This window comes from Hylobates moloch, unplaced genomic scaffold, assembly GCF_009828535.3.
Source record: "Hylobates moloch isolate HMO894 unplaced genomic scaffold, HMol_V3 SCAFFOLD_5, whole genome shotgun sequence".
Classification (NCBI taxonomy): Eukaryota; Metazoa; Chordata; class Mammalia; order Primates; family Hylobatidae; genus Hylobates; species Hylobates moloch.
The window spans coordinates 116426921-116442392 of record NW_026652280.1 but is presented as its reverse complement, the minus strand read 5'-3'; the positions used below and the strand labels follow the sequence as shown (position 1 = coordinate 116442392).

The following is a 15472-nucleotide window of genomic DNA, read 5'->3' as shown; positions in this document are numbered from 1 at the left end:
TTTTGTATTTTTAGTAGAGATGGGGTTTCACCATGTTAGCCAGGGTGGTCTTGATCTCCTGACCTCGTGATCCACCCGCCTGGCTGAGTTCTGTCTGAAAGGTATATTTCAGTGTTGTAAATCCAGTTATTCAGTGGCAGTAATGATGGCTTTGAGGACAAATTCATATGGAGGGATATTCTGCATCTTTTTTCAAAATAACCTTGGAATGTGGAAAATACAGTTGTCCCTCCGTATCTGTGGGGAATTGGTTCCAAGATCTGCAAATACCAGAATCCAGGGATACTCAGGTTCCTGATATAAGGTGGTGTAGTACTTGCATAGAACCTATACACATCCTCCTGTATAATTTAAGTCATTCTACGTTACTTATACCTCACACAATGTAAATGCCAAGTAAATAGTTGTTATACTATAATGTTTAGGGAATAATGACAAGGAAAAAAGTCTGTACGTGTTCAGTACAGACACAACTTTTAATATTTTTGATCTGTGGTTGGTGTAATTCCTGGATGCAGAACCCACAGATAGAGAGGGCCGACTGTACTAAGAAGTATATTGTTAGCCTCCCTTTACCCTTACACTGTCTTCTGGTACTTTCTCCAAAGACTTGTAGCTTTATGCTCATTGCAGTTGCCTAGATTTGTAGATTTATAATTTTTGATAGCCCCTTTTTTATTATTGTTGATTATACTTAGCAAAGGTCTTTTCCACCAATGTTCTTAATGAAATTAACAGTCAGAATATTGACTGTATCTACTTTCACCTTGTTTGTCTATGATAACAAAGTACCCTATATTTATAGAGCCTTTTCTATTAAAATTTTTCTAAAAACTAATGCATTTTAACATCATAAAAAAGCTTTAAAAATACTTTGTTTTCTCTGTATATACTGTCTTTTCTTTTACCAATTGCTAACTTGTGGAGATTTTCTTTTGCTTTTTTTTTTTTTTTTTGAGACGGAGTCTCGCTCTGTCACCCAGGCTGGAGTGCGGTGGCGCGATCTCGGCTCACTGCAAGCTCTGCCTCCCGGGTTCACGCCATTCTCCTGCCTCAGCCTCTCCGAGTAGCTGGGACTACAGGCGCCCGCCACCATGCCCGGCTAATTTTTTGTATTTTTAGTAGAGACGGGGTTTCACCGTGGTCTCCATCTCCTGACCTCGTGATCCTCCCGCCTCGGCCTCCCAAAGTGCTGGGATTACAAGCGTGAGCCACCGCGCCCGGCGATTTTCTTTTGCTTTTAATACTTATTGCCTAAACTGATTTGATAATTAAAATGAGATTGTCAAATATACTCTTTTTTAATGAAGTTTGGAAAAAACCTTCAGAAAGAATTGTCCTTAATAATTTGTTTCTAAGTAAATTTGATTTATTAGCATGTAAACTATCTATAAGCTATTTCCTGTTATATTCTAGCATTTTTGGTGAAATTGTATTAGAATACAAAGAGTTTTAGCACCACATAGGAACAATACTCCGGTTTCTCTTCAAGGTTATTTTCTTTATAACCTTGGAAAAGTCACTTGACCTTTCTAAATGTTCTCATCTACAAAATGGTGATATTTCCTACCTCCTAGGGTGGTTGTCGCGATTAGAAGGGTGAAGAATGTAATGTGCTTACTGTAGTGCTAAGGATATAATAAGTCTTCATTATTGCTATATTAAGACCTGTTTTAGGTGACTCCCAATGGTTGGCAAATTTTGTATTGTGCCAGTTAGAGAGGAAGAATAAGTTCATGATCCCTTTATTTAACTCAGAGATTGTGAGAGGATTCTCCTTTCGGGTCTTATTGTTTTCAAAGGTGATAAAGATAGACTGCACCTTAAATTTGAGACCTATACTCTATTTCTTTTTATATTAGAGGACTTGTTCTATTCTAGCCTTTGGCTATATTTTTCTCTTCTTACTCAGAGTTATTCAATGGGCTTTTTCTTTTTAGTCTTCTCAGAAAGTCTGAAGATCCATATAGTCATTCATGTGGTAGGTAATGTGTTTTTAATAATTAAGCTTATTTCAAAAATAGACTTGTCTTGCTGTCTGTTTTCCCAATTTATAACACTTGAATTAAAAATACTCCAAGTTATCTCTCAGTTGTATGGTTAATGTTATTAATACTAAGATTACCATGTCCAGTTTGTCCCTTATCAAGGGTAGAAAGTAAAATATTCAAAGTCAGTATATTGAATTTTTAGGCTAATCTTTATTTCAGTCCACCAACAGTTCACCCCACCCATGGTATTTCTGGTAGAATCTATACTAAATGTCATGCTCTGGTTATCCTTAAGTTACCTAGAGCTTCAGATCCATTTACAGATAATTATAAACCTGGAGTTAATAGCTATCTAATCCTTGAGTAAGAATCTAGATGTCTTCAAATAGATGATTTTTTTAAACAAAGTGCTTCTCTTTAACAATAGCTCACAGGTCAAATTGTACAAATCGGGGATTCTTTGACATTGTGAATTTATCCCTAGTGCATATCCTATGTTAACCAAACTAATATAAACAATTGTGTTGCCAAACTACAACACAATTATATTTACTATTTATGGTTTAACAAAAATACTTACAAAATAACTGCAAGTGTATCTTTGAAATGCATATGTCACATGTAGAAGAACAATAGATTGTCTGTTTCTGCTTTTAGAGGGGAAAGACATTAAAAATTTGTGGGAAAGATGATTAATGTGCTTAGCTTTCATAGAATGCCATTTAAATCCCTTCACATCCCTCAATTAAAACTGAGTTCTGGAATTCAAACCAAATGCATTTGTCAGGCATCTCTCTGAACACTGATAAACAAAAATGGAAACTTTCAAAATAGAAACTTTTCTCATAGTTAGCTAACTTACTTTGGAGTTGTTCTACCCCCTTTTAAAAGCTATTTTGCACTTCTGATGTAATAACTGCCTTGATCAGGGAGTTTTCTAAGCTTTTTGTAGTGATGAAGACCTCCTGAGATAGTCACTCCAACTAAAGAGATGCTCTGTTCCCTTGTTTAAAAGTTTAAATTATTAATATTCATTTAGTACACTTTATTCTCTCTTAATCAGTAGACCATTAGGGTGTTGTAAGGAATGATTGGCATAAAGTTTATTACAGGCGTTGAAGGTTATTTTGACCTCAGACTGTCAAATTTATAGCTTCCCCATCAGATGAATGGTTTGCTTCTTTTTATTTTTTGTGACAGCCATCAAAACAGTGTTTGTTTCTGGCTTGTCATAGTAATTTAAGTGCATCCTGATGAGAATATTCATTATGGGTTATCCCCAGTAATTGGGAGAATTCTTTTTTGTCTTTTGACGACCTATATTAAAATGAAGTAGAAATAGGAAATTATTATGTATTTATTTATTTTTTAGACGGAGTTTTGCTCTTGTTGCCCAGGCTGGAGTGCAATGGCGCAGTCTCAGCTCACCACAACCTCCGCCTACCTGGTTCAAGCGATTCTCCTGCCTCAGCCTCCTGAGTAGTTGGAATTACAGGCATGTGCCACCACACCTGGCTAATTTTGTATTTTTAGTAGAGACGGGGTTTCTCCATGTTGGTCAGGCTGGTCTCAAACTCCCTTCCTCAGGTGATCCGCCTGCCTCGGCCTCCCCAAAGTGCTGGAATTACAGGCGTGAGCCACCACGCCCAGCCAAGAAATTATTTTAAAGCAGCACCAGTCAAGATGTTCATGTACCTTCATAGATATAGAAAATTGTGGTTAGTATCATTTAATTTTCTCCCTCTACAACTTTAGGCTGTAGAAATCTAATGCGACACATAAGAAATTTGTTTTCCCATATGTTTTGTTAAAAAATCACTGGTGTTTGGGTCCTCTTTGACCACATAACCCATGTGTCTTGAAGGGTTTTTTGTTGTTTTTTTCTTGGTGTGGTAGTAGTGGTCAGTTTCTTTGTTTTGGTTTTGAGGAATAGTCCCAACACTTGGGAATATTACCACTGATGATTCTCCATTTTTAAAATAATAATAACAATAAAAAGGAAGTGATTACAGACATGCCAAATCCCTGCCCTTATATAATATTCTGTCCTCTAAATAACTGTGTATTTCCTGTATGGTCAAAAAGATTAAAATGAGCCTCTTTCTAGTATGTGTTACAGTAAATTGAGCCCATACTGAGACTTCTTAGTGGAAAGGTGAAAGAATGGATTGTCACATAACTAGCTGTCTTCTAAACAAAATCGTAAACTCTTGTTTATCATTTCTACCACCTGTCCCCCTTAGCTTGCTTTAGTTCCCATTCCTGGGAATGACTTTGCACTGCATGCACCCTTTTTCATTGACAGTCAAGATTAGAACCACACTTCCAGGAGTGATGATAGGCAGTTCTCATGATTCAGAGCAGAAGATTCTCATCCTGGAGTTCAGAATATTCTTCTAAATCAGATAAGCAAATAAAAAATACTCTTAACTAACTACCAACTGGTAAGTAAGTTTCCTGGCCCTCTCTCCATAACAGTAAGACATTATTCATCTAAATACAATGTCAGTATTAGAATGGTTAAGAAAATTCTGTCAAAAGTTTCAAATGACTATTCTATAAAACTTGCCCTAAGAATCCCAATTTGAGACTTTGTAAAGATCTTTTATGTTTCCTATTCTCTTTTATATTCATCCATGGTGCAAAGATTAATTGCATGAGGTTCCCTCCATTTTTATTTTGTAATTCTATACTTCTGGCCCTTCCCCTTCCAAAAGGCTACTTCATATATCCAGCAAAATGTTCTAAGATGTCTACCCTCCTCCACCCAAGACAGAATCGATCATCTTTGACACCTACCTGCTTAGTCTCCTGAATCTGCTACTGAGTGTAATTCCCCTTATTGGCAACACCACTCACCAGGTCAGCTCTACAGATTCTTTTTAGCCTAATTCAGTCCATTTTTTTTTCAATGTGTATATCAAGATAACTACATCACTGTATGTTTGCAGCTAAATAAGCTTCTGTTTAAAAAAACATTCTTGGGCAAACAAAGACCCATTTTTTTTAGTTGCAAGACATTAGTTTCAACCCAGTTACTTATCACAGCATGACAGCTTATGTATCTTAAACTCACATTACAGATTATCTGCTTTACATATTTTTAGAAATGGAGGCTCTGTTCTGTTCTGGGAATTGAATCCCTTTGCTGTTGTTATCTACTTTTAGACTAATTACTTTTAATAGATAAATTATTCACTTTGTTGAAAAACTAGCATTATAAAAAGGTATACAGTGAGAAGTCTCCTCATTCTTATCTCCCAGCTCCCCAGTTTCTATACTGTACTCCCAATAGGTAGCCACCACTCTTAGTTTGTAATGTATCTTTCCAGAAATTTGTTATGCAATTACTGGCAAAAATAAAAGTAGAATATTATTTGTCTCTTTTTTTACACAAAACATAGCCTGTACACATTCTGCAACTTATTTTCACTTACTATATCTTTGCTACTTTTTATATCAGTATATAGAGAGCTGCCCTACTCTTTTTAAAAGCTGCAAAATATTCTATTTTATGGAAGTACCATAATTTATGTAACTATTCCCTCTGAGGGAATTTTTTTAAATTATGCTATTATAAATTTATAATTCCATGGTGAATAACCTTGTACAAACATCATTTTGTGCAAGCATATCTGTAGCGTAAGTTCTCAAAATAGAAGGCATTTGAATCCAGTAATCTAAGAATGATAATCTCAGAATTGTAGAAAGTGCTAGTTTACAGGAGGAAAGGAAAAACAGCATATGTTTTGCTTCTCAATCTTTTTGCCCATGTTCTTTTTTTCACACTTTCAGGCTTCTAATTTCTGCTGCCCTGTGTTGTGCATGAGGTTTGTCTCTTCTTGACTGTAAAATTATTTTCAGCAACCCCAAAGCTAATTCTTGGCTGCTTTCAGTATCTTCTTTGCAGAAGTCTTAGAGTAGTTAACCTAGTAAAAATAGGAATTTGAGAACTGGAGGAGATTTTTTTTTCACACCTATAAATGGCAGACATTAAATGAATATATCTAAAGAACAGTAAGTTTTACAAAGTCTCAGTGATTTATGTTACTTTAATTAAAGCACACCGTTTATTTCATCTGATACTACAGAGCACTTATTTCAAGATTTCATATTTTATAGCAGTGCAATGTAATCCTCTGCTTGATACTCAAAATTTAATACCTCCTCAATTTTTTTTTTTTTTTTTGGTGGGAAAGGTTAACCTGTGGTTTCAGCCTAACTTCAATGAGTCAGAAATTTCCTTTGGAAAGGAGGGGTTTTTATTGCTCTTTGAAATTCATCAAATTAAATTAAAAGGCTATGGATTTTATATGATTTTGCTCTTAACAAATTTTTGATGCCTCCTTTTCCCCTTTCCTCAATATTTGAGATTTTTTTTTCTATTGTGCATGATAGAGGAATGCTGCTAAGCTTGCAAGTAATTAACTTGAAATTGTTGTGACTAATTCTGCTCTTTTGGCTTTTTGTACCTAATCAGAATTGATGTGACTGAAGTGCAAATCTTCATAATAATCATGCATTTGCTGGCAGTGATTGGAGGACCACCTTTTTGGCAATCTATGGTAACTTTGTTCACATTGTGTATCCCATGTAATGCATGTTGTCTTTTGCTTGTGTTTTCTAATATGGAATAATCCAGTTAAAGGGTAATGTGTGAAATTATTTTTTTCTGAAAATGAAAAGTCATAGCAAACAGTAGAACACAACTTCTCTTTAGAGGATGGTGAATTTTACTACTTGGAGTTACGTAGAACGTTAGGACTATTCCAGGGCTATTATTTTTGAAGGCCATTGAGAATCTGAATTAGTATTGTCATCTCATTTTACAGATGAGGAAACAGCAGACAGTATAACAAGTTAACCAGTGACAAGATTAAATTAGACCTTTTATTCTCTTTCTTAACTACATGAGTCTACTAGTTTTTCTGTCATATACTTAAAGCTGAATAACAAATTTGAGATTGTAAGTTAATCCAAAACAGGATAAATACCTGTTGAATGAAATCAGTGCCATGGAATTGTTTGAACGAGCTTGGACCTTGATTTCCAGGTCTACCTGAAATATAGTCACTCCTACAAACACAGATTCTTTTCCAAAAACCTCTGAGGTAGGGAGTAAAATATGGGGGCCAAGAACACGAGTTCTGGAACCAGACTGTGTGCGTTTGACCCAGGCTCCATGGCCTACTGTGTGAACTTAAATCTGTTGTGTAACTCTCTCTAGCTTAGTTTCCTCCTCTGTAAAATGAGGTCATTAGTATTACCTATCTCATAAAGTTATTTTATGCATTAAAGGAGTTAATATATTGTGTAAAGCACTTAGAATAGTGCTTATCAAATAATAAGCACTCAAAAGTTGTTGCTGCTCTTACAGTTTTAATGTATTCTTTCAGATTGGGGTCGTCATAGTTTGTACTCCCCTGGTCATCAGTTAATTGCCGATTTCTACCATCACCCCTTCAGAATACAGTATTTATCATTCATTTGGTGAAATCTTAACAAAGAAAAGATTTACTAGACCTAAATTAATGTAATTCTTAAAAATCAGATTAATTTTAAAGTATAAGGGAAATTTACTGAGCAACATTTTTCCCTTACCTAACTCACTTTACGATGGAAAATTAGGTACTTGAGGAAGTGTAATTGATATACTACCCAAAGTATTTATTGCCAGAAATGATTTGTTAAGTATCTTTTGTTGGGAAGATGAATCTGTGAAGGGGGAAGAGATGAAGGAATAAAAATAATCCACAGTCAACTGGGAAAATTCTGAAACTATTCAGTTATGTACATAATATCATTCATTTATGTATCTTAGATTTCACTATAGAGACCCTATTGGCTTTTGAGACTAATGTGTAGGAAATACGAATTTTATTACTTTTGCTCTTTAGTAGACTAGTTCTTTTTTTTAATAACAGTTTTGCCTTATAGGAAGGAAATAATAGTTTTTGTTTTCCTGAAAGCAGATCATAAAGCCTAAAGCTTACCCCCACTCCTAAAGTTTTTATATCCCTTGACTATGTTGATTATTATTTTTATAACCCTCGTATACCAAAATTTTCCCCCAAAAATTATTTGTAATATCTTGTACATAAAGTTTCAGCATACCAATATCCAAAAAGTGGGATTTCTGGCTTGATTATTGGAAAACAAGTCAGTGTTTGGTTTATACAAGGGAAGTATCCCTTGTCTGTAATTCTTGGGACCAGTATTTCAGATTTCAAATGTTTTCAAGTTCTACAATATTTGCATATACATGATGAGATATCTTGGTATCTTGAGATACCAAGTCCAAATATGAAATTTATTTTCATATACACTTTATACACATTGCCCGAAGGTAATTTTATACAATATTTTTAATAATTTTGTGGATGAAACAAAGTATGTGTATTGAACCATCAGAAAGCAAAAGTGTTACTATCTTAGCCACCCATGTGGATAATCCGTGGTTTGGCATCAGTGTTACTCCTGACTCTCAATTTACATACTGCTCTTAAGCAGTCATTTTCTAACACTTATTTACACATAGATATATTTAGCAAAAAATAAGACATATCAGTGAAAAGATAATGTGGTCAGGGTAGTGAAGCAGCCCAATAGCATCACCAGAATACCTGTATGTTATCACTGTTAACCAAAAAAGTATCTGCAGGCCTTTTTGACATTTTCAACAATATCTTTATACCACACAGCAGAGAATAAGCAAAACACAGAAACAAAATTAAAAAGCAGTAATTCACTTAGTTCTTGGCCCCATGTCGGGCATTGGGGAGAACCTGTTGTTGGAATGTCCAGCCTGCACAATGCCATTTTATTACCCTTTGTGGGTGTACTTACGTGACAGGATATGGGTCTGTGCACAAAGATATATTGCAGCTATGAAGGGGGCTGGGAGGGTCATTTTTCCCTTGGGGATGCTGAATAAACTTTTGTGCACCTATGTTTTGACCTCGACCTGTCACATAAGCTCAAGTGTGGAATTTTCCACTTGTGGCATCACATTGGCACTCAAGAAGTTTTGGGATTTGTAGCATTTTAGATTTTGGATTTTCAGATTAGGGATGCTCAACCTGTGTGCCTAATTATTTGTTATAAATATGGAAATGCATAAAACATTGTAAATGAAGTTGTCTGTGCACGTTATATACATATCCTTATTTCTTAGGTGATGCCTGGTAGTAAATTCCTTCAGGTATACTTTTTACCTTTTTCTATTATGATTTATACATATAACCTACACATGTACATAGTAGATAAAATTTTTTATTTTATAAAGATCAAATGTTTTGTCCTGTCTTGTAATTAATATAACCATCCTTTTTAAATTATATATTTTATCTGAGGAACTCTCAGATTCACATCTGAAATGGAGTTCCCAGACCCAGTAAACCAGCAATCTAATTTCAGGATTCGTGAGGTGAGGTGGCAACAGGAAAACAGATTCTCCCCCTGCCCCTTCATCCTACTGTTAGCACTTTGGTCCTACTGTTAGCATCATTAAACTAAAAGGGAACAACCTGACTTCTCTGGTGATATATTTGGAGACTTAGTGAAATATTATGTTTTTTCTTTTTTAACAACTCCCAATACAGATTCCCATAATTGACCCCAGATCACTATATTATTTTTTTCTTTTTACTTAGCATTAAGGTTCATTACTGAAAGTGCTGTTTTGAATTGCATTCTGTTAATACAGGAACAAGTACTACATATTGAGCTCTCACTTATTTGTGTGCCAAATGGAGAAAAGATATTTACTTAGGGTTCAGGTATGAAATTTACATCTCTTCTGAGATTGAGGCCATAAAATGGAAATTGCCTTCCAAATCCTCATTAAGTTTGAAGGCTTTTATTGGCATTTAGAAAGTAAGTTTATGGTCAGAACAAATAAAAACAGTGCAGGTGTCTTCATAAGGCTGATTCCAGAAGATCAGCTGTTTTGTAAAGGTAAGTGATTTGCATCTATTACATATGGATTACCCATTCTTTGCCAAATTTTTTCCCCAAAGAGATGAATTTTTACCAAAGGTTATAGTTATTGTTGTTGTTGTTGTTGTTTTCCTTTTTTTTTTCCAAAGGAAAGAAATTGTCTTCATGCATAAAAGTCAGTGCTTGTTTTATACATTGCAAAAAACAAAAAACATATTTTTTGTTTGTTACTTCCCCAAAAGACATTCCTTTTAGAATGCCTTGGAACTATCTTCTATCATATCTCTCTTTAAAAAAAACCTAGAAGAATATATTCTTACTTTGGAAGAGACTTAATATCATCAACTCATGGTTACTTTTACTGATGCTTGAGTCTTTTAAATGTGGTAATTGATCAAATTGTATTAAGCCATAAGGGACTTTCTGGAATTCAGTTAAGGCAACTAGGTGAGTGTTACCACTGCAGGTGAGGTTTCAGGACTCATTTGGTCAGACTGAAGACGTTCTATGTAGTATAAATTGATTATATCTCATTCTTGAACTACAAGACTTTAAAATGCCTTTACACTTAAATAATTCTGATAGGGTGATATTCCTTTGTAGACACTAATTATGTTAACATTTGCTGTATTTTGGTGGAATTCATTTACATTAAAATGATTTACAAACAGGCATTCCCACATTCTTTGAAGGAAAGTGTCTAATCTCAAAATGATACTTTTTATTTCTGCTCTGATGTACAAAGCCTATAAGGACATTTTATCATGCTTATAAGAAAACTAGTCAAAGTTTACTAACTGATATTAGTCTGCATTAATACAAGCTATTGAACCAAAAAACATGACCTTTGTAATCTGGTAAAGATACTGATAATTTAAGATTTTCTTTTTCTATCTCGAACCTTTTTAAAAGTGAATTTCATTACATTGTTATTATTTGGATGCATACCTTCATGGTATGAGTCTGGAGAGTTTTTGCCTGGCTGTAGGACAGACACCATGACCCAAAGGAATTCTTATTCTTCCCAACTCTTAAAGACTTGAAACTTCAAGCAGACCTGACATAAAGATGTCTTTGGTATAGCTCTTTGGCTATTTCTAGAGAGTGGATGCACTTTGGCCACCTTTGATAAGTTCCAAGATGATGACAGAAAGAAAAAGGTTGGGAAAGACAGAATGTGCCTGTCCTTTTTGACTTGAGGGAAAGACAGAATGTGCCACCCTCCTTGATCTTAAGCGTGGGGTGAGAATGGCAACACTTTGTGTTTTTTATAAGTAGTAGGATCACCTGGTGAGACTTGAGATTCCTTTGACTTGAGCTTTTCCTTCACTTTGCCTCATATTTTCTTGGTAGCTCACTTTCTTTTTCATTGCTAACGTGGGGGCTAGATGTTTCTTCATACTCTCCCAAAACAGGAGTTCTACATAGAAAGTAAGAGAAAGGGAGAAGATTTTAATCTTCGTTTAACAAATGTGTATTGAGCCACCTACAATAACCAGGGCTCTAGAGAGTGTACAAAATCAATTCAAACAAAATCCGACATTCAGGAGCTTATGTTTTGGTGTATATAGCTAACATGTGACAGAAGTGATGAAAACCTTAAGAATCTATGAGACTTTGCTCCTAGGTCAATAGCTTGCTTTCTTACTTTGTGGTCCAAGCCATGTACTAATTTTCCTGGCTTTTCTAATGTTTGTGTTTATTCTTCTTTCAAAGGGCAACAATTTTTATGATCCCAAAGCAATTTCACCAAATTTTAAATAGAGTTATGACTCTCATTCAGTTCATTTATGACACAGATGACTATTATACAGAGATGGTACTCATTTAGTACCCTGGCCCTAATACAGGGCTGTCCCTGTAATAGAATAATGCTTTGCTTCTTTTGGAATCTGAGGGAAATATAGTGTTTTCCCTTTTGCCAGAGAGATCCTTTGTCTCTATGGAGTCAAAAGTGGGAGGGGTGGGAAGAGAAGCTGGGAACCAGGAAACTAGCCACAGTATTGAGTTTCAGCCGGGTGCATCAGATTGAGAATGTAATGTCCCTAGTTTATTGAACAAGAGCAGAAAAACCTCTTGGAGTTCAAAGCAACCGTGGTGTTGATTTTCTCCTTTCTTGAAAACAAGTTTTGAACTTAGACTGTAGAGGTTGGAGATTTAGGGGGAGAAGATAACCATTTAGGATACTCCATAAAGTTTAGGACTTGACTTTTAGGTTGCTCTAGTTAATTTTAGAAAATTTAACACTGCTACAGTACAACTTAAACTTGAACATTTGATTTCATTTTTTTTTTTAGAGCTGCATTTTTGCAAGAGGTAACAGAGTTATCTAAACAAAGTGAGTTCTTGAGAGTTTTGAAGAAATAAAGTATCCAACCATTAAGATTTATGTCTTCCAGTCTTAACTGAGGTTTTCTATATAGTAGGAAGTGCCACATTTGCTATTTGATTTTAAAAGTGTAGATAGATGACAGCTGTACAAAGTGTAAACAGCCCTAATTAAAATGCTTTCATTGTGACCAGGCATGGTGGCTCACACCTGTAATCCCAGCACTTTGGGAGGCTGAGGCTGGCAGATCACTTGACGTCAAGAGTTCGAGACCAGCCCGGCCAACATGGTGAAACCCTATCTCTGCTAAAAATACAAAAATTAGCCAGGCATGGTGGCAGGCACCTGTAATCCCAGCTACTCAAAAGGCTGAGTCAGGAGAATCACTTCAACCTGGGAAGCGGGGTTTGCAGTAAACCAAGATCACACCGCTGCACTCCAGCCTGGGTGACAGAGCAGACTGTCTCAATTAAAAAAAAAAAATTTTTTTTTTCATTGTAAGAACTCATGGCTTATTAAACCATTGGGGGCTTTTGGAATCTTGTTTCTATAATCATTTGTTTCTATTACTAGACTACATCATTTATTTTACCGTTGCTTTCTTTTCAATCCATATTGGACAAAATTTGAGACCAAAAAAGCTAAAGAGAGGGATGCGAAAAAGAAGAGACTCTTAAATGATTTTTAAAATTCAGTACAAGTGTATTTCATTTTAAATGATGGATATTGTGTTTGCAAAAATGCATGACATCAATCCACTCTGTCCCCCATACCTCAGGTAAATAAACACATTTTTGGTATACTTTATGAATATATTATTCACTTTTCTGAAAAGTACATTTAAACTTCAAAATTTTGGATGCACAATAGTAGAATCTGTTTGAATGTACTTGACCTGTTTTTTCTCCTGCATGTGAATGCCTTCTTAGTTGCCTTCTGCTTTTACTAGCTGCCTGTATCCTAACAATTTAGAGTTGGGAACTCTTCTGAATAGAAATTTTGTCTTCCATTCTCTATACTCTGCAGATTTTTATATCTAGTTGCAACATTTCTATTATGCTTCATACTTCCTCACAACAATTATGAATGTTCTACAGATTTAGAGGTAGAATTCAAAAACATATACAAAGAAAAAGGCAAGGTGCACTCCTTTTATTAAAAGGCCAGAACACATCCTGGTTCACTGTTGCAAGACCACTGGGATGCATTAGGTGAACCTAACTTAGCTTGTGACACAAGTCAATAAAGTTGAATCCGTTTGTTTTGTTTTTTTTCAAGGTTGATGTCAGAAGTGAGATTAATTTCTAAATAGTCTCAACTCTTGAGACTTGCTATATTGCTTATAATGAAGAGGAAAAGGACACTTTCATTACTTTACATATTTCTGTAATTGGAGGGAATGGAAAGTTTTGGGGAATATGAATCAAATATTAGACTGTTTTCTTAGTTTGTGTATGTTTTAATTGTTTTCTCTCTCTACCCATTAAAGATTCCAGTGCTGAATATTCAAATGAAAATTTTTCCTGCACTTTGTACTGTAGCAGGGACCATATTTTCCTGTACAAATTACTTCCGTGTAATCTTCACAGGTGGTGTTGGCAAAAATGGATCAACAATAGCAGTAAGTATGTCTTAAGATTTTCAACGCTTGTTTACACTAGGACTTGGTTTTGTTGTCATTTTGTTTTTTATTTCAAATGTATAAAATCATTTGTTAATTTATAATTTATACTTAGCCTTTAAAGAAACTAATGTTCAAAACTTCAATTTTATATATACTTACCCGCATTTATGTGCTTTATATATTCATACTTTTATGCATACACACATACAAACACACTTACTCACATGTTTTTTAAAGTATGAGCTGCTTTGTAAAAATAAGCCTGGTCTCTTAAGTGAAATCCTCAGTTTGTGCCTAATCAATTTATGCTGCTACTTTTCATTGGCTCTTCTAGTTTGTGATTTATAGAAATTGCTGCCCTATCAGCCACCATGAGGTTCCTGAAAGTTTGAGTTGAACTGTTCTGCAGCAGATCCATGTAGTATCTGATGAGTACTGAACACTGTTAACTCTTCTCTTCACTCTGTACAGGGAACAAGTGTCCTTTCTCCTTTTCTCCATATTGGATCAGTGATTACATTAGCTGCAATGATCTACAAGAAATCTGCAGTTCAGCTTTTTGAAAAGCATCCCTGTCTTTATATACTGACATTTGGTTTTGTGTCTGCTAAAATCACTAATAAGCTTGTGGTAAGCACCTGAGTTTTTATTTGTTGTGTTTTTCACTTTCATCTTATTTTGGTTTTATGGCTATAGTTTTCAATCTGTAGCTTCGTAAATGGTCCTAGAGTTTGCCCTCCTCTAATCAGAATCTCTTGATATCAACATGGGAACTATTTTTACTCTTTTGTGAAGCTACAATTTGAAGTTACTGGAAGTTCTTGGAAAACATACAGCTTTTCACTTTTTTATCCACTGTTTAATTTGGTTGTTCAGTTTATCTACATTCTTCAGTCTCAATCTGGACACTCAAATTAAGGCTCCTTGTGAAAAGCATCTTTTGTAGGATTAGTTGACATGATATATCCCTTTCTTTCTCAGACACATTTCATATTGTTGGGTTTTTAGTTTTGGGAATTCAACAGCTATTCCTAAATAATAATTGGAAGTTGATATCTGAGCACAATATGATTTACTATGTAGCTCACAATTGTCCTCTTAGGAAAATGCCTACGTTATTCTGTTTTATTCATAGGTTGCACACATGACGAAAAGTGAAATGCATTTGCATGACACAGCATTCATAGGTCCGGCACTTTTGTTTCTGGACCAGTATTTTAACAGCTTTATTGATGAATATATTGTACTTTGGATTGCCCTGGTAGGTATTGTACTAAGTCTTATTTCATGGTTTGAGGGTTTGAAGGTTGCTTGTTTTCTTATTTTGATGAACCAGTCATGAGAGTTGGTTCATATAATTGTAGTGATTTGGAATGTCAGAAATCCACATAAATGGGGCTGTGTAAGAGTTCTATGGCTTTGTATTTGAGCCTTTTATTGTTTGCATTAATCTTACTAGTCCTGCCTACATCAGGCAGGGCTCATAAATCGCAAATTTCTGACTGAGTAAAAAAGCATGAATCGGCATACTACACCCTGTGGGCCCATAGCCTGTTTTGGTAAATACAGTTTTATTGGAACACAGCTATG

The 15472-nt window shown here is 35.1% G+C and overlaps 1 protein-coding gene across 4 annotated transcripts in view; it reads left to right on the top strand.

The window, feature by feature from the left end:
• CEPT1 (choline/ethanolamine phosphotransferase 1) overlaps positions 1-15472 on the top strand; it is a 46393-nt gene that overhangs the window by 29853 nt on the left and 1068 nt on the right. For 3 of the 4 annotated variants that reach the window (XM_058439472.1, XM_032155035.2, XM_032155034.2), the window contains exons 5-8: positions 6472-6556; positions 13748-13879; positions 14354-14512; positions 15018-15143. In XM_058439472.1, coding sequence (XP_058295455.1) covers positions 6472-6556; positions 13748-13879; positions 14354-14512; positions 15018-15143 — 502 coding nt within the window. The remainder of the gene's footprint in view (positions 1-6471; positions 6557-13747; positions 13880-14353; positions 14513-15017; positions 15144-15472) is intronic. The other variant, XM_058439473.1, reaches the window with a different exon arrangement.